General features: G+C 40.7%; 1 protein-coding gene across 1 annotated transcript in view; it reads left to right on the plus strand.

Moving 5' to 3' along the window:
- LOC101474305 (protein NLRC3) overlaps nt 1-18,041 on the plus strand; it is a 29,819-nt gene extending 11,778 nt beyond the window's left edge. The window contains exons 2-12 of the mRNA XM_024800697.2: nt 1,232-1,369; nt 1,454-1,555; nt 3,144-3,222; nt 3,370-3,574; nt 3,740-5,534; nt 11,479-11,652; nt 11,969-12,142; nt 12,363-12,536; nt 13,118-13,291; nt 16,621-16,667; nt 16,843-18,041. Coding sequence (XP_024656465.2) covers nt 1,281-1,369; nt 1,454-1,555; nt 3,144-3,222; nt 3,370-3,574; nt 3,740-5,534; nt 11,479-11,652; nt 11,969-12,142; nt 12,363-12,536; nt 13,118-13,291; nt 16,621-16,667; nt 16,843-17,378 — 3,549 coding nt within the window. The 5' untranslated portion in view covers nt 1,232-1,280 and the 3' untranslated portion in view covers nt 17,379-18,041. The remainder of the gene's footprint in view (nt 1-1,231; nt 1,370-1,453; nt 1,556-3,143; nt 3,223-3,369; nt 3,575-3,739; nt 5,535-11,478; nt 11,653-11,968; nt 12,143-12,362; nt 12,537-13,117; nt 13,292-16,620; nt 16,668-16,842) is intronic.
- The last annotated feature ends 2,255 nt before the right edge of the window (nt 18,042-20,296 follow it).

The raw sequence follows: 20,296 nt of genomic DNA on the forward strand, positions 1-20,296 counted from the left end.
TCAGTTGACCACAGATATCCTGCTCAACTAGAGCTGAGAGCATCAAGAGCATGGCTGCTGGTCCACAGTAACTGCTGTCAGACTGACACATCTGTTTGACCATAAACAGTTATGATGTCAGCAGCTGTTGGAGGTTGGGGGTCTTTATAATTACAGTGCAGGGTGGATGCATAGCTGTAGCAAAGAACCGAATTAAACCTGTTGGCTTTTGTCTGATTAAAAATCCTTTGTTACAAATATTGGATCTGCTTCAATAGGAAGTAATTATGACAACAACACAAAGGTTGTTAGATTCTTTATTCATGCTGACTTAATTAGATGAAACAAAACTATTGTATTAAATTACTGAAAACATTAACAGACAATTAGACATGAGTTATCAGGTACATCAGCAGGCGAAGAGACAGAAGAAATGTGTTAGAAATAAATCAAACATTGATGAATGTAGTACTTTCCAAATATGTTTTAATCAGGTTTAATTAAAAAATATATAATTACTTTTATATAGTGTATTTACACACACACACACACACCACTAGGTGTGAATGTGAGTGTGAATGGTTGTCTGTCCCTGTGTGTTAGCCCTGCGACAGACTGGCGACCTGTCCAGGGTGTACCCCGCCTTTCGCCCTATGACAGCTGGGATAGGCTCCAGCGCCCCCCGCGACCCTGAAAAGGATAAGCGGAAGCGAATGGATGGATGGATAGTGTATTTATATATAATAATACCAAATAACAGTTATTGGTTTCTGTTTGTGCACAGACATGATTTAAGTCAAAGCACACATGTCTGTCTCTCTCTCTGTGTCCAGCTTTTTGATCTCAGCTGTCCCTCTGATAGACTCATTTCTAATTTTGTCTTTCCCAATGAAAATCTTACCATCTTTATCTCTGCCACCTCTCGCTTTTTTGCAGAGGGGAGACAGTACTGAACAAAGCGCTGTAACTCCTAAATATCTTCCCCCCAATTAAATTAAAACTACACAGTAAGACAAAAAAAATAGCCAACAATAGAAAATAAACTCTTGTTGTGACAATCTGCCTTCTCCTCCTTCCTTTTATTTATATTCCTTTTTTATGGCAGCTTCCTCTGCCTCACACTGCTGTCTGACTACATGTAGCTGAAACTGAGATGAAGCAGGAAAGAAGCAGCTGATATTTGGACAGCACACATGAGAGAATGGAGGATTTCAGTTGATGTGCACATGAATGATTTGTGTTTCCTCTGCAGGTGAAGGTAGAAAGTGTGTGTGAGCTGATGTGGATGTGAATTCAGCAGCATGGATCAATGTGAGGGCAGAGAGGAGGGAGTGCCTCCCTCTAAAACCACTCTGTGTGGGGAACATGAGAGCCAGACCAAAGCTCAGAGGTGAGATGACCATCTCTAACTGTCCATGACTTTTCTCCATGTCACAGCGCAGCACTCACATTACTGCTCCATTATTATTCACAGCAACCAACCTGGACCTCCAACCAGCTCTGTGTCCTTACAGAGTGACCGGTCTATAGGGAATCCCATTAATTTTACAGTCCAGCCTCTGTCTGCTGCAGAGAGGTGAGCTCATGTTCATCATTAAGCACTAAACACTTAATTCAGTTTATTTTGAAAAGTCTCAACAGGATCTTGAGCTTTATTGTAAAAGTTTTATGTGAAACAAGTGGACACGCAGTGGTTTTTACCGTCTTTATTGCTAACGGCAATGCATAAAAACAAACGTGTGTCATCTGTAGTGTGGTTATATTAATTGTAAGAGAAAGAGAGAACTTTAAGAAATTAATATAGCCACTACAGTGACCATCAAAATAATGAAAAAATATCGCCGTAAACAGTTTATTTTGCGACACCACGAAACAAACGATAGCGTAAAATGAAACGATAGACGTTTTTATATCGTCATCCGATATATATCGTTATATCGAACAGCCCTACCTCTTCTCATGATTCATCCCGCACATATCAGCCGATTTAACTATTTTCTTTGTTGACATCTCTCTTTCACACAACATATACTTCACACATTTGGAGTTTTCACCCAGACCACCGCTAGGGACACAACCTTCCCACGGCTCCTATAGCTTCGGTACAAAGTGCTAAAAACCAAAAACCCAAACACAGAAGAGTCCTTCCCTGGGAGAGAAGAGTCCCCAAATCAAAAAAAGCTCACCATTGCAGATTCTTTTTCCCATTTCTTTCAAAATGGTTCGTTAACTTCCCGCATGTGTGAGTTGCTGAAGGCTTCTTGCGGTTCCCCCTTTTTTGAAAACAAAACAATGGTGGGACTGGGTTAATTCTTACCTCTCAGACAGATCCTTTTCTGCTGTGATGGGAGGATACTCTTCTTCTGTTGCCCCACTCTGTTGTGGTGTGCCCCAGGGGTCTGTATTGGGCCCTTTATTGTTCTCTTTGTACATGCTACACTTGGATTCCATATTTGAAAAATACGATATTTCTTATCATTGTTACACAGATGACATTCGGATTTATTGTCAACTGACTGATGATCTGTCATTGTCACTGAACTCCTTGTTCAATTGCCTGAGAGAGGTCAAAGATTATTATGGTGTTCGATAGCCATATCCCTCGAGACTAGCTAGTTGCCCTACTGGGGCCCATTCTTAATTCTCTCGCTGATTCTATAAATAAACTAGGTGTCTATTTGGATAGCTCCTTTAAGCTCGATAAGCAAGTTTCTTCTGTAGTGAAATCTGGCTTCTTTCAATTGCGCCAGTTTTCTAAAGCTAAGCGTTATATACCATGCAGGGACCTTGAAAAACGTATCTACCTTTTTGTGACCTCCAGGTTAGACTATTGGAACTCTCTTTACTGTGGTCTCCAGTCCGTCTCTCTTTATAGGCTACAAATCTCTACTTTTGTAAGCAGTAACTGTTGAATGCAACAGTAATGTATATCCCAGATCAGTTCGAGACAGCAGAAGCTTCAATTTGCTTGGTTTTTGACCTCAGGATATAAGCCAGGAGACTAGCTATTTTCTTCCCACACAGTATGAACAGCTAAATAAGCTAAATATAGAGTCATAATTAAATTATATTGATCGGGTAAACTGAATATATATGGGTTTTTTATTTGTTTCTCTCAAGGGACAGATTTAATTTGAGCTAATTCTTCATGATTCCCTCCACAGAGTAGACCAGGAGAGCTCAGAGGTTCCCAGTGGTCAGTCTGCCCAGCAGCATCAAACAGACCTGGACTCTATATTTATGGTCTGTACATGTTTAAGAACTACTTTTATAACTATTCTGTTCACAGTCATCTCCATGCTGCTCTTTGTAGGCCAGTAGTTTGTCAGTGTGTCCAACATGGATCTGATGTTTGGCTCCATTGATCATTCGTAAAGTATTCTGTTCCAGCTGCTGGAGGACAACATCATCTCTTTTGTGAAGTACGAGCTGAAGAAGCTCCAGAAGGTTCTGAGTCCAGATTACCCAGAATGCTTAGAGAGTAAGAGGGAGGATGATGAGCAGAGGAGGAGCAGCAGAGAGGCATTTGTTAAGATCACAATGGACTTCCTGAGGAGAATGAAGCAAGAGGAGCTGGCTGACCGTCTGCAGAGAAGTAAGAGGATTTATTTAAAGATTTAATCTGCTGGATAAATGGGACACTTTTGTCTCAACCGATGGACCAGTGTGTTTAGTAATTTCTCAGTGGGTCAGAATTTGTCATCACCATTTTGTAAAATCTGATTGTTGAAGGTCTATTTTTTTTATTATTGTTATTTAGAACATCCCTCTGCTGTTTGTCATCGTAAACATAAATCGACTCTGAAGAAGAAGTTCCAGTGTGTGTTTGAGGGGATCGCTAAAGCAGGAAACCCGAACATTCTGAATCATATCTACACAGAGCTCTACATCACAGAGGGAGGGACTGCTGAGGTTAATGATGAACATGAGGTCAGACAGATTGAAACAGCATCCAGGAAACCAGCCAGACCAAAAACAACAATCAGACAAGAAGACATCTTTAAAGCCTCACCTGGAAGAAATAAATCAATCAGAAGAGTGCTGACAAAGGGAGTTGCTGGCATTGGGAAAACAGTCTTAACACAGAAATACACCCTCGACTGGGCTGAAGACAAAGCCAACCAGGACATCCAATTCGTATTTCCATTCACTTTCAGAGAGCTGAATGTGCTGAAAGAGGAAAAGTTCAGCTTGGTGGAACTTGTTCATCACTTCTTTATTGAAATCAAAGAAGCTGGGATCTGCAGCTTTGAAGATTTTCAGATTGTGTTCATCTTTGATGGTCTGGATGAGTGTCGACTTCCACTGGACTTCTCCAAAACCACAATCCTAACTGACCCTAGAAAGTCCACCTCAGTGGATGTGCTGCTGATAAACCTCATCAGGGGGAAACTGCTTCCCTCTGCTCACCTCTGGATAACCACACGACCTGCAGCAGCCAATCAGATTCCATCTGAGTTTGTTGACATGGTGACAGATGTCAGAGGGTTTACTGACCCACAGAAGGAGGAGTACTTCAGGAAGAGATTCAGAGATGAGGAGCAGGCCACCAGGATCATCTCCTGCATCAAGGCATCGCAAAGCCTCCACATCATGTGCCACATCCCAGTCTTTTGCTGGATCACTGCTACAGTTCTGGAGGATGTGCTGAAAACCAGAGAGGGAGGACAGCTGCCCAAGACCCTGACTGAGATGTACATCCACTTCCTGGTGGTTCAGGCCAAAGTGAAGAAGGTCAAGTATGATGGAGGAGCTGAGACAGATCCACACTGGAGTCCAGAGAGCAGGAAGATGATTGAGTCTCTGGGGAAACTGGCTTTTGATCAGCTGCAGAAAGGAAACCTGATCTTCTATGAATCAGACCTGACAGACTGTGACATCGATATCAGAGCAGCCTCGGTGAACTCAGGAATGTTCACACAGATCTTTAAAGAGGAGAAAGGACTGTACCAGGACAAGGTGTACTGCTTCATCCATCTGAGTGTTCAGGAGTTTCTGGCTGCTCTTTATGTCCATCTGACTTTCATACACTCTGGACTCAATCTGCTGGAAGAGAAACAAACAACCTCCCAGAAGTCTGAAACAAAAGAATTGGCAGTGAAATACTTCTACCAGAGTGCTGTGAACAAGGCTTTACAGAGTGCAAATGGACATCTGGACTTGTTCCTCCGCTTCTTCATGGGTCTTTCACTGCAGACCAATAAGACTCTACTACGAGGTCTGCTGACACAGACAGGAAGTAGCTCACAGACCAATCAGGAAACAGTCCAGTACATCAAGAAGAAGCTTAATGAGAATCTGTCTGCAGAGAAAAGCATCAATCTGCTCCACTGTCTGAATGAACTGAATGATTGTTCTCTAGTGGAGGAGATCCAACAGTCCCTTAGATCAGGAAGTCTCTCCAAATACTGGTCTCCCGCTGAGTGGTCAGCTCTGGTCTTCATCTTACTGTCATCAGAAAAAGATCTGGATGTGTTTGATCTGAAGAAATACTCTGCTTCAGAAGAGGCTCTTCTGAGGCTACTGCCAGTGGTCAAAGCTTCCAACAAAGCTCTGTAAGTAAATATCTAATCATTTGTTCTTTTTTAAAATGTTTATTCTATTTAACAAAAAGAACGTCTGCAGAGTTTAAAATCATAAACAGTGCAATGGGTACTGGCATGTGAAAAAACTGAAAGTTTGATATGAGACAGAAGTATATGACACTTTTCTTTTATATGTAGCAACAGAAATTGCCAGTGTTTCTGAAATATTAGGTACCATACAGTCACACTCTATAGTGCAGTGATTCTCAAACTGTGGTACTCTCTGGCTCTCTCTGGTTATATGCTGGAAATGTCAAATCTTTTTTAAGATTAAATAATATAACATTGTGGAGGTATGCAAAAACAACATGAGAGTTCCCAAGGCTCTTCTGGGAGCCGGAGTTGACCAGAAAATGTCTCCCTGAGCGTGAGTCCTCTATGAAGAGAAGCCTTTCCTTATCAGAAGCGGTTGTGGCCGCTGCAGAGCGCTGGCAGGCTCATTTCCCTGGGCCTTAAAACTGCAAAGGCGGCATGGTGGTGTTGCTAAAAACAAAGCCCCTTTTCGTGGTGCCACGATCCCAGCCACCATTGATAAGTCTGATGTCCCCGGGAGAATCGGTGGGGGCATGGGAGATGAGTCGGGAACTATCGCCTGAATGACGAAGCTCCTCGTAGCCTGGAGAATGTGATCTGCTTCTTCTGCGAGTGAGCAGTAATCCTTCGGCCTGCAGCGTAGAGTTGGAGGAGGAAGACGTAGGTGAAGAGGAATCCACCGTCATCCATTCCTAACAAGGACAACATGCTCTCCATGAGCTTGAGAGAGAGAGGAGTTTCTCAGCCCGCTCTGCGGGAGAGGGAGTAACGCCTGCAGAGCGGTATATTTCCCTCGAGATCCCGGGAGAGAGTCATTGCACAGCGGGTGGACAGTGGATGCAGCAAGGTCATCACATGATGGTATTTCATGTCGTCGGCTGAAACGCCACGGAGAGCAAACTGAGCTTTGACGTGCATGAACTATGAAGGAGGGTCGTGGAGACAAAAATCCGGCAGCTTAGATAACAAAGTTATTCTAAGAACTCAGAGCTGAGGTTCCCCTTTTCTAAGTCTGCATGTTCTTATAAAAGAGGAAGCTGTTAGTTGTTTGTCACACATGAGTTCATGTCAAAAGTCACGTAGACATTTGCTTAGTGATCAACAAAAGAACACATTTCATGAAGCTGATCACACTATATACAATTTTCTTTTAACACCCCCACAGCAAAAATTTAAACATACAGCTCTGCTATCGCTTCTGACAGCAAAATGGTATGTATGCGATCGTGGCTCAAAGAGTTGGCAGTTCGTCTTGTAACCGGAAGGTTGCCGGTTTGAGCCCCGGCTCCGACAGTCTCGGTCGTTGTGTCCTTGGGCAAGACACTTCACCTACCACCTACTGGTGATGGCCAGAGGGGCCGATGGCGCGATATGGCAGCCTCGCTTCTGTCAGTCTGCCCCAGGGCAGCTGTGGCTACAACTGTAGCTTGCCTCCACCAGTGTGTGAATGTGAGAGTGAATGAATAGTGGAATTGTACAGTGCTTTGAGGGCCCCGATCTATTATTATTATTATTATTATAAATGAAGACAGAAAACTAAACAGCAGTGACGTTTGTAGGGTTACTGAAGTTGGGCTAGCTGGTATATAATGATTCATATAAAAGGCAAATAGATTTATGTTTTGCTACTCTGCTGTTGTTTTTTTGTGCTCAAACTTAGTCTTCAGAGATTCTCAACAAATTGCTCTCTATCAGTGCACTGCTAAGCTCATGATAAGTCTTCACCTTTTACATGTTATAATCGAGAAAACTGGTGTAATCATCTAGGGTCTACAGGTTCTCGCAAACTAATTCATGTTCCTCTCTTTTCATCATTGGATTTGATTGGAGATTTTTATTATTTTTTGGCCTTTTATTTTTCAATAAATACCTTGATTTTCCTTTTTTCTAATGTTTGTTTTGGTCAGTCTGTCTCCTACACACACATTCTGTAAACCTTGATAGATTCTGGAATACCAAGACCAGTATGGGTCCAGCAGAGGCTTCCATTTATGCAATGGAATATGAGGCAGAAGACTACTGATTTTATCTCACCACTTTGTGCAGGACCCTGATGTACGGACACAGCTGATTTGCTGTATTTGCTTTTCGGGGAATGATTTCCAGGAAGTCTTTACTGCCCCAGTCTTCCAACTTTGTCCATACTTCCTTAGCCGTCTAGCCTTCAATGGATGCCACTCCTCTCCTCACACCTGTGTTGGTCAATATCAGGCCTTGTCCTGCTCTGGGGGTGATGGATGACAGGACCGTGTCTTTTCCTGTTTCCTCAGTACCTGTGCCAATTTGTTTAAACTGGCAGCTTACCAGAGCCTGCTCTGTCAGTGTTCTCCCTTGAGTCTTTAAAGATACTGCTAGCTACCTTGAAGTCTCTTCTCCCTTTGTCTGAGCTGACAACCTGAAGAAAATATGTCTCCTATTCTGAGTTACCTAACACCAAACCTCCTCTCCCTGAACCCAAGCTAGCTACACCATGTGTTCTCTGACTTAGCCAGTCAAATCCGAGGCTCTGAGTTCTGTGCTGCCCTGAGCTACTTTAGAAATTGAATACAAGACTCAGCATTTTGTGGTGCAAGAGCTGTGCAGCCAAATCCTGACCTGGAATTTAGCCTCTGTGGTCAAATTCCTGAGCCCAAGTGTCCCATTCCCAAGCTGACCATTCCTGAATCTTTGGATCCTGCACTAGAGCTGGCTGAATTTCAAGCCTAAGGCCACTGCTGGCAAATATGCTGGGATTCAGATGGGCTACATCTCTGGGAGATGTCACTTCCACTGCTGGCCATCTAACTGGCCACTGGAGGAGTTCCACCTTGATCTCCAGCTTTCTGTCCTGTCTCTTTGATGCTGGCCTTGAGCTTGAGCTGTTAATCATCGCTATGCTTCTGTTTCCTTTCCTTTCCTTCATGTCTTGGAAAAAGTCATTTTCCAACTACATCACATAATCTGACCTCCTAAAAGTGTACAAAGATCTACTCCTCTCAGTTGACTCTGAGGACTGTGCCATCCATGTCCTCCTTGATCTCAGTGCTGCATCATACAGGTATCAGTGGCACAGCACTACACTGGTTGACTGCACACCTGTAAAAGTTGATTCTTTTAGGTACTTGTAGATATTCTAGATAGGGATTGCCATGTTCTCTCTGTTCATGCTTCCTTTGGCTCAAATGGTCAGGAATCCTAATATCTACTTTCGACCTTATATTCATGATATTTAATCATATCTCCTTCTCAGTTCCAACATGTAGTCCATGCTAGTCTAGGGCCATTACATGCCTTAAACATATTAAGAACTGGAATGCACAGAACTTTGTTTAACTGAAAAAACAGAAATCAGAAAAAACGCTTGAATATAAAAATCTCACTAACTTGTAAAGATAGTTTAAGAAATGTGATAATCAATAGTTAATCATTAAACAGGACAGTAATTTCAGACCAATACATCAATAAAAATATCTCATTATTGTCTAGTTAAAATATGTATGTATTTCCTAGTTTAAAAAAAAAATCACATTGCAAAATACAACTGTCGACAGTTTCTGAATGGTATATACACAGCCATAACATTAAGAGCACCTGCCTAATATAGGGCTTTGGAGCGTGATGTCACAGGGGTGGGCGTGGAAAGGATTTTGGCCTGATGCGCCATTTTCCTTGTCCAAAGAAAGCGCAAGCGAAAAAGGAGCGAAGGCACACAGCCATGGTTCGTACTTGCTGTGCGGTCGGTTGTAATCTTAGGTCGCATGATCGGCAAGGGAATAAGGTTGAAAATGGTTTATCTTTTCATTCTTTCACCACCTGGAAGCAACATGAGGCAGCTCATGTATCGGATGTTACCAAAAGAAGGCGTCTAGTCTGGATAGCAGCTGTGAGACGAGCTGATATCCAGTTCGCTTCCATCTCCAGATATCTGTTGGTGCTCCAGACATTTTTGCTCCGGTAAGTTCAATATATGTTCATATCACTCTCTATAGCTTAATAATATTATCGTTGGGGCTCTCAGAGGTTGTAGAAATTGTAAACAAACATAGAATTGAGTGACTGTGCAGACATACGTGCTGTGTAACAATTCGCTAATTCACATCCGAAAGTGAGGGTTAGGGTTAACAAGATACGTGAAGATATCGGGGTAGGAAAGTGGCAGTAAGTCGTCTGGTCTTTACTCCACTGCTGTATTTCTTATGGGTCCACATTTGCGATGCACTCTATTTTTTTCAACTACCGCTGCTTCGCCTCTGGACGCAATCAGTCTCTATACCGTCCGTTTTCTTTTGAGCTGCTTTTAAGCATGTTTCTTGTCATCGTCGTTCCAACAGAGTGTGTTTGTTTTGATTTGTGGACCTGGAAAATGGCGCCACGCTCACACAATACATTGCGGCGTGACGTCAACTCCAAAGCCCTATTGTACTGGTCTCCCTTTTGCCTTTAAAACAGCCGTCACCTGTCAAGATAGATAGCATTAGATCACTGATGGTGTACAGTGGTATGTGGCACCTAGTTATTTGCAACAGATCCTTATAGGTCCGTATTGAGGACCTGAATGTTCACAAAGAGGCTGTTCTGTCCAAATCAACTTTCGTGTGTGAAATGTAACACTGGTAAAATGTGTCTGTGTGGTTCCCAATCAGAAGCCCTTCATGAATAGTGATGTTAAAAGATGCCTCGAAGCCTGCAACCATGTAATGCAAGGATGTCATCACTTTAGAGATGGAGAAAGCATAAAGTGACAATTATGAATCACTTAATATGATAAGGAGATTCTGCAGGTCATTAATCAAAGTATAAAACTAAAATAAAATGTATTTTTAGTGACACAGGATACAAATATGGAAGCAAGATGTATAATTAGAATTATTTATAATAAATGTGAATTAATTTGTGCAATTTCTTTAACCATAGAGAATAACTAAATCCTTCAGGACAATGTCACATCAATGCACTGAACTCACTATGTTATCCCTCTAACAGCCTCCACATGTTCTCACTGTAATTTCCCCTGATGAATGAATTTATGCTGCACTAATGTGAATGTTTGCAGGGAAATCAAACGCGTTTCACTCGCAGTACTCGAGCTGACTTACCTTTGTTTGAATGACGACTTGTACGCGCTGACTCCACAGACAAGGTACGAAAATATGTCAGGCTACGTCAGTAGCGGTTGGTCTTCAGGGTTTCTACTCCACGGCCGTATTTCATACGGGTCCACATTTCCAATGCACGCTATTTTCTGCAAGTACCGCTGCTTCGCCTCTGGACGCAATCGGTCTCTATACAGTCCATTCTCTATTGAGCTGCTTTTAAGCATCTTGTAATCGTCGTTCCAACACAGTGTGTTTGATTTGATTCGTAGACCCCGAAAATGGTGCCGCGCTCCCACAATGCATTGCGGCGTGACGTCAACTCCAAAGCCCTATGGGGAAGGGGTGTTTTTTCTTTTTTTTATTTCACTCGCTAGCGCTGTCTGTGAAAACGCCTTTTTTTACCATTTCTTCCCGTTGCAAACACCACTGTTTTCTTCAGAAAACAACATCACGTGATTTTTTTTATCATAACTCTGGTTTCACATGGCCCATCGACACAATTCAAAAATGGGTATATAGTTTGAAGTCCGCACTTTCGACCCAAGATGAAACGGAGACTCCGAGTCACTGCATCTTGTAGCTTTGTCGTCTTAAATTGGTCATGTGATTTTGACACTGCAGCGCGTCCATCAACCCCAGAGGGTTAATAGTTTTTACTTAAGTGTTATATTTCTATTTTGTTTTCCATAAATAAATTCAGTTTTTTAATGAAACATGAATTGTTATCCTCAATGACTTTTGTTTTTCTGGAATGAGTTCAATATATAAAGTGATTTAATTTGGTCATAAACCTAATTGTTTTTTAGACTTTGTGGCTGTAACTTCTCAAAGAGAAGCTGTAAAGCTCTGTCCCAAGCTCTTGGCTCTCAGTCCTGTAGTCTGAGAGAGTTGGACCTGAGTAACAGCAAACTGCAGGATTCTTGTTTTAAGCTTCTGTCTGCTGGACTGCGGAGGACAGAGTGTATGCTGCAAACTCTGAGGTCAGATCAAAGTTTTAATTATTTGGTTGTTGTTGTTGTTGTTTCACATGAATTTATACAATTACTTAATTTTTCAAAAAAAATTATTTATTTTATTGCTAAATAACAGTACATTGTCACATTTGTAACCTGTTTAAGATAAGACAACAAGGATAATTTTTTTTAAAAAGGAAAATTACTTATTGCGTGATATCATAGTTTTTCATTGTGCCCTGATTCAACTCCAGATTTTTACTCCAGTGTTTGTTTTATTATTCATGTTTTGTTTTTTGTTTTGTTTTTTGTTGGTTTTTTTTTTTTTTGTTGTTGTTTTAAGTTTGAGTCTATGTAACGTCTCAGAGAGGAGCTATGAAGCTCTGTCCTCAGTTCTCAACTCCCACTCCTGTAGTCTGAGAGAGCTGAACCTGAGTAACTCTGACCTGCAAGATTCAGCAGTGAAGCTTCTTTCTGGTGGACTGAAGAGTCCACAATGTACACTGGAAACTCTGAGGTCAGATCAAGTGATATTTTGTTTTTCATAAGTTGACAGAATTAACCAATTAGCCGGTTTAGCCTGGTTTGCTTTCTCTTCTCAAAAGAATCCTTGTCAGTGTATCTTTGTAAACAATCAACGATTCTTTAAAAGAGAAAACAAACCAGGCTTAAATTGCTAAATGTAATAAATTTGTCATTGCACTCCAAGTACACCTATTGTCTGTCTCATTTTTCAGACTAAGTCACTGTAACATCTCAGAGAGGAGTTGTGAAGTTCTATCCTCTGTACTCAGCTACCAGTCCTTTAGTCTGAGAGTGCTGGACCTGAGTAACAATGACCTGAAGGATTCAGGAGCAAAGCATGTATCTCTTGGTTTGAAGATTCCACACTGTACGCTGAAAACCCTCAGGTCAGGATATTATTTTGTGTCCATATTTAATGTTTATGAAGAAATGTTCTAATTGCATTTTTAGGTGTCTATTGCGCATTACTGAAAGTGTTTAATAATACAGACTCTCGAAATTTTGATTTAAAACGTCAGGAGGAGAAATGTCTTAACCCTCTATACCCCAGCAGAATTCTATTAGAATGTGTCAAATAGTCCATAGGTCGTCTTATAACCCATTTCAATGAGATTACACGCATAGCATTACAGAAGTTTATTTTTTTCTGTTGGATAAAGGTTATAGTTAGAGCTGGATCAGGTGACCCTGAACCACCCCTTAGTCATGCTGGAGCCTGTTTGGGCTCCAGGGGGAGCACTGGTAGGCTTTTTCTGTAAAAATGAATCCCTCCTTCCCACCATCACCAAGTGCTGCTCACAGTGGATTGTCTGATGGTTGGAGGTTTCTCTCTAATGTTGTAGGGTGTTACCTTACATTGTTGAACAGCTTGAGATGACTGTTGTAAATGTAAATGGATAGATGTTATTATATGTGACACACAGAAAATCATTGTTGACAAATGAATTGTTGTTTTGTGTGTCTGCAGTCTGTCAGGCTGTCTGATCACAGAGGAAGGCTGTACTTCTCTGGCCTTAGCTCTGAGCTCCAACCCCTCCCATCTGAGAGCGCTGGAACTGAGCTACAATCATCCAGGAGCCTCAGGAATGAAGCTGTTGTTGGCTGGACTGAAGGATCCAGGCTGGACACCGGACACTCTCAGGTATGGAGAGAATGTCTGATAGAGAAGGAAGAGCTGGAAACATTTCCTGTGCCCTTCACTTCCTGTTTATTAAGCTTTGCTTGTTCCATATTCAGTTTTTGAGTCCATAAGAAAAGATTCATTCTTATATCTGGAGGAATAAATATATTTCAATAAATATTAACGTTAGCCCCTTGAGCTTCTCCAAAAACTATGAAGACACTCAAAATAAATTTCCTCTGGTGGGAAACTATTTTCAATTTTTTTGTAGTTTATTGCACTTTTTTGCAATTTATGTAATTACTATGCACTTAATGCATACATATTATTAAAATTTAGGCCGTAATGGTTGTGTTGATGTATAGCAACTTGAAATGCTCCCAAAAATGGCACTACAGCATGTAAAAATATAATATAAACTCTGGCGGTCTTGGTTCTATGGTAGGTCTTAAAAGGTTAAGATTCAGACAGTGCAAGCCCAAGGCTAGTCCTTGGCTAACTGATTCAACCCGAGCCATAAGAAAAGAATGTAGGAGATGTGAAAGATGGTGGAAAAAGGACAGGCTGTATGTCTCTCTGGAAGCTCTTAAGACTAGCTGGGAAGTTTATCAGAGAGCAGTAAAGGCTGCCAAGCATTTCTATTTTTCTCAACTTACTGCTGCCAATTTCCATAACCCACGTGTTTTGTATAACACTATAAATTCTGTACTTAATATAGAAGTCCATGTTCTTTTGCAGTCTACAGAGGTGATGTGCAATAAGTTAATTATTTTTTTTTGTGGACCAGGTTGCTAGCTTAAGACCTCCGACTCTATCTATTGCTGATCCCGCCATGCATGTGTCCTGCTCAAGTCTTCTGCTTTTCTACCAATTTCTACCAATTCCTCTTCCTGATTTAGAGAAACTTATGTTAAAAGCTAAACCACGTGGTTCTCTGAATTAAGTTGTTCCTCCCCGCTTTCACAAAAAGGTATTTTGCGCCATTGGACAACACATTCTGAACATTATAAATACCAGTCTTTTGTCTGGTCAAGTACCCAGTGAGTTTAAGCATGTAGTTATACATCCCTTACTTAAGAAACCAGGCTTGGAGAGTTCAGTCATGTCAAATTCTAGACCCATCTCTAAGCTTCCCGTTCTCAGTAAGATCCTGGAAATGATTGTCTATACTCAGTTGATGGACAATTTGAATGAGTTTAAATTGTATGAAATCTTTCAGTCTGGCTTTAAGCCATTTCACAGTATGGAGACAGCCCTCATAAAAGTTATGAACAACATTCTGGTAGCGATACACTGTGGTAAATATGCAGTGCTTATCTTACTGGACATGACTGCTGCATTCGACACAGTGGATCATGACTTGCTGATCTCTGAGAAATTGTTCAAGCCATGTTTCCGAAGTAACAAAGAGCCGATGGATGGCCTAGATTGCAGCCATTCGAAGACCAAATATAACATCCCAGAACACTCCAGCTCACATGTTTGTCTGCTCCAAGCATTCCCACAAAGGTCAGTGTTTTGTAGTAGTTAATACGCCATTTTTCATAACATAATTGGTGATATAGGTTACAAGCAAGTCTGGCGCTGAACAGAAATTGTCGCGCTATGCTCCTTTGTTTATTGTGCATAAATAGTGAATTGTCCTGACACAATATTGCATTTCGCTTCTGTTATTACCATGGTACATTGACAAAAACATATACTTTTATTCACAGGATAAAACTTTTTTTGTATCACTAATTGCCCAGTACGATTACAGCGTACAATATTGTCACTGCTACATTTCTGAAATGCGTTCCAGAAATTATTTCCACTACTAATTAATTACCGTTGAGCTCAAAGGTCCTATTAATAAACGGTTAACGAATGTGTATTTATGAAGACGATTTGTGAGACTGGTAAACTTACCTTTGTTCGTACGATGGTCTTTTGTTCTACACCGTGCATTTCAAGGTCCTGTACCCATCCGTCGGTAAACTGTACCTGGGCTTGTTGCAGTGACCTGAAGTTACTAAAAACTTCATGAGTGTATGCACTCACTCCAAGAACCGTATAAATATGAGCGTGGTGAAAGTTGGGCAGCACGCTAACGTCTTTTGCCCACTCTGTGTGCTCGTAAGGGTCTGACCCTTTCACTCCTTTGATTTTTTTTTCTCGTATCTTTTCTTTGACTTTTCATCAAGTCTGTCAAGTCTGTCCGGCATTGTTCTCCTTCGTTTTGTACATATCCTTTTTGGGGGGCAAAGAAAAAGCAAGAAGATATTGGAACCGGAGAATAAACGTTTTGCGGTGCTGCAAATGCTTGCATTTGATGCATTGCTTTGATTATTTTGCCACTAGTATCCGGCATGTAATGCGCAAAAGGAAAAATTGGGTCAAAATTCATACTTGTAACTTGAAACTTGAGTGCAGAGTTTCACACAAATCTTTTTTAAGCACACACAAATTCTTTTTACACATACAAATCCTGATTTACAAGTACAAAATATTTATGACCACATTTGAGACCATAGGATCGTGACATACAATTAAACTGAGAGTAATTTTTTTTCCACAGCAGTAACATTAGCATAGTAATGTTAGCTTGCTTTTAGATAGCCGTGAGGGGGCGAGACTATGGCCTGTCACACAAAGAGACAGAGAGAGAAGATGAGAGAAAGGAGATTAAAAAAAATCAGATAATATTCACACGACTCAGCTCCTTAACCATCATTGGCTGTAAGCTTCATCTGAGGAAAAGCGTTACCATGGTTACATGAGTTCAGCTCAAGTTCTTTTGTTGTGTTTCTATATACAATTTTAACAGCTAAAATAACACATTTAGTGGTTTTAATTCATAATTATATTGAGGTTTTCAAACATATTTTATTTCTGTCTTTTGTCCTTTAATTTGCAATAAGTTTACACAATGAATTTATGATGTTAATCTCTATTAATCTGTGGCAATTAACAGCATGTGACACAGTTTGTGTCCTTCCTGCTGTTAACCTTGTATACTGTCTCTTGTGCACTGCGTTATGCTGCATCGGAATGCTGGACTCACTCAGAAGTCAGACGTCATGTGCAGTAACCACACAAACACCAAGAGGAGAAAAAAACAGTTGGCAGCAAAGGCAGGGCGGTGTCCTTTAAAGCTAAACAGAAGAGGAATATAAAAATAATGAAGGTCACAGTTTGAATCAGTCATATTTCATTCAATTCAGTGGTGTACTGACAGATGGATTGAAGTGTATTTGTGAAAATGTTGGACTTTTCCTTTATCAGTGTCTAACAGTATGTGTATGACAGCCATGTAATGTCCATGTGTTCATGCTGAAAGAGTGTTGGTCTGACCCTCCTCCTCCTTTCAGGGTGGAGCCTGCTGGAGTCCGATGGTTGAGACCAGGTCTGAGGAAGTGTAAGTGTGTTTTTAATGTGATTCATGAAAAAAAAGCAGCACATATTCAACCATCTTCAACCTGTCACATCATTGATTCACATCTCCGATGTCAAGAGTCATCATCAAAGTGTCAATCAATGAACAGATGATGGATCAATAACTGCAGCTGGATTGTGTTTGTTCTCTCCATCAGATTCCTGTCAACTCACAATCGACACAAACACAGTACACACAAACCTCAAACTGTCTGACAACAACAGGAAGGTGACATGGATTATGGAGATTCAGTCATATCCCGATCATCCAGACAGATTTGATATTTGTCCTCAGCTGCTGTGTAAAAATGATCTGACTGGTCGCTGTTACTGGGAGGTCGAGTGGAGAGGAGACGTTTATGTATCAGTGAGTTACAGAAGAATCAGAAGGAAAGGAGGTGGTGACTGTGTGTTTGGATGGAATGATCAGTCCTGGAGTCTGTACTGCACTGATGATGGACCTTATTCTATCTGTTACAATAACAGAAAAACACCCCTCTCCTCCTCCTCCTCCTCCTCCTCCTCTGTCTCTAACAGAGTAGCAGTGTATGTGGACTATCCGGCTGGCACACTGTCCTTCTACAGAGTCTCCTCTGACACTCTGATCCACCTCCACACCTTCAACACCACATTTACTGAAACTCTTTATCCTGGATTGGGGTTTTGGCCTGGTTCGTCAGTGACTCTGCACTGAGTTGAGTGTAAAGAGTGTCCTCCCGTTAGAGAAACACACTGACTGTTCAACTGATGGTTTAGTCTGTACAGATTCACAAATTCAATCAGTTGATGTTTTAAACTGTTCTAAATGACTCCATGTAAACCTCTTCCTCTTCCTTTAAAGATAGAAGCTACCATTATTCTAGGATCCACATGTTGTTTTTTTCTGTATTTTTCCACTCTATGCTTCACAGTCAATACCAGTATGTTATGTTTCTCTGAAGTTACACAACCAGCTCCTCTGCATTTTTAACAAGTCTGAGCTCATTAAAATGAATCCAAATATTTGATTTCTCTTTCTTAATGGGAATTTTCCAAACTCTCCACATGCTTTCACTGTTTCACTCATTGTTGGAAGCTTATCATTTGAAAATGTTTCAGCCATGTAATCTGAAAATATTGGATCAATAGTTTTGAATGCAGTTCTAACCAGAATATGATTGTATTGAGAGATCGTATTGCCTGTGGCTTGTCTAATAAACAGCAAAGCATCGCATATGTTCTGTATCACATTGTTTGGTTAAAGAGTTTGTCCACTGTGCTGAATCGATGAGCTAAATAATGAATATCGGCTTTTATGGATCAGTTCTTTTATTTATGTTTGTCATTTTAATATGAAATAAACTTGGTTAGTTTCTCACAGTGTGTGTTCATATGCTACAAATGTGTCTTACACAAATATTGCACAGACTTGCTTATTTTCTTGTATTTTTTCTATGTCTGTTTTTTTCATGCTGTAATTTTGGCAGTGAACCTCTGACAGTCTGTCCTGATATGAGTTGTGGTGAAGTGACTAAAACATGCCAGTGGTGTGTTGACAGTGTAACAGCGGCATTCACATGGTGTGAGTGTCCAGCTTCCGCCTTTTGTGTTGGACACTAAGATCTTGTATACAGAAACACTAATATAGAATCAATCATGGATAATTTTTGTTCAGACATTAGTTCCTAATGCTTGGAGAAACTCCATCTTTATGACAGCTCTAATGGGATTAGAGTTACCTTTCACACTAATCAAGCTCTTTGTTTCAATTCAATGATTCTTATTTAAAAACCTCTGCCAGCTAAACCTCCTGCTTCTTTTTCTATTACGCCAACTCAACTGTACAACAAGCATTTTCATATATTTGTTTTACCAGCTGATTTTTTTGTTAAGTCAAGCTATTCAAAGTGCTGTGACTGTTCCCTTACATTTTCTCTCTTTGTGTCAAAACAATGAATGGACCATAAGTTGTGCTCCATAGGGAGCACACCTTTTTCTCCTCCAGTTTATTGAAGCTTTACAAATGAAACATGAGCCCACACACTGAGACAAGTCTGCCTCTATGAGGGAGGAGCTCTTTGTGCTTCATCTGCTGCTCTTCGCTCTGTTACTTTGGACTGATTTCACTCATTTTCTTACTTTCTTTGCAAATAACTTTTGAGCATCTTTGTTCCTATGGTTTATTTGTGTCACACTGACAGCACGTGAACAACATGATATGTTTGATGTCAGGCTCAAAGAAGGACCAGCATCCTCTCTCCAACCTGTTTCCCCATCTTCTACAACACCTGATTCATTCCAGTTTCTCTGCTTTCACTTTGATTCATGTCCACATGAAGCCTGAACATTAGTGATGAGCAGAGAGTTTTAAGCTCAAAGCTTTTAGCGTCTACACAAAGAGCTGATTACGCACTCCTTCTAAGAACATCTCCACCTCCTAAAAACAAACTCTTCTACTAGCAGCTGTCACAGCCACCAGAATTTATACAGGGAGTTGGAGTTGGCGCAGAAACCGGCTACAGGTTAGTTATTAATCTAAAGTCATATCAGAATATGGAAGCTGATCTTTGTCCGGTACGTTAGAACTTGAGACTCTTTTATGGTGTGAAGTGTTTAATGTTCACAGTGCTGAAGCCTACGCCCACATTATGTTTGTTCTCTAGGTTTGTTCAAGGTGTTAGAGTCGGAGCAGAAACCTACTGCAGGTTAATGATTAATCTAAAGAGAGTCCACTGGGCTGTAAGCGTAAATAGACTTCAGAGTCCTGGCCTGACGAGGTAGCTCTTCTGTGTTGTGCCATCATCTTACCCAGAGATTGTTTGGTTTCCCTGATGTATAAATCCTGGCAATCCTCCTGGCACTTAACAGCGTACACTATGTTACTCTGTTTACTCTGATCATTGGGGTGGACCAATTTTGTGTTTAGAAAAATATTGTCTCAATTGTTCCGATACTCCTGACACATATGGGATCACTACAGGTTTTCGCTGAGCAGGCGGTTGTCCTTCTCTCCTGGATCGAATTGAGATTTCTTTAGGCACCTTTCCAGCTTTGACAAAAGTCCAGCTAGGATAACCACATTTACTCAGTGCCTTCTTGTTGTGCTGTTCTTCTGCTTCCCTGGCTGCTGTGTCAGTGGGAATGGTGTTCACTCTGTGTTGTAGCGTCCTGATGACACCCAGTTTGTGCTCCAGTGGGATGATGAGAGTCAAACTTGCAAAAACTGAATTTGAATAAGTTAAATTTGAATTGCTCAGATTGAATCTGGAAAAAAAAAAAAAAAAAAAAAAAAAAAAAAAAAAAAAATATATATATATATATATATATATATATATATATATATATATATATATATATATATATATATATATATATATCTGAGTGTGAACAGAACGCATTCTGATATGTCGAGATCCAAACAACATACAGTGGGGCAAAAAAGTATTTAGTCAGCCACCGATTGTGCAAGTTCCCCCACTTAAAATGATGACAAAGGTCAGTAATTTGCACCAGAGGTACACGTCAACTGTGAGAGACAGAATGTGAAAAAAAAATCCACGAATTCACACGGTAGGATTTGTAAAGAATTTATTCGTAAATCAGGGTGGAAAATAAGTATTTGGTCACCTCAAA

This window comes from Maylandia zebra, unplaced genomic scaffold (genome assembly GCF_041146795.1).
Source record: "Maylandia zebra isolate NMK-2024a unplaced genomic scaffold, Mzebra_GT3a scaffold02, whole genome shotgun sequence".
NCBI classification, from domain to species: domain Eukaryota; kingdom Metazoa; phylum Chordata; class Actinopteri; order Cichliformes; family Cichlidae; genus Maylandia; species Maylandia zebra.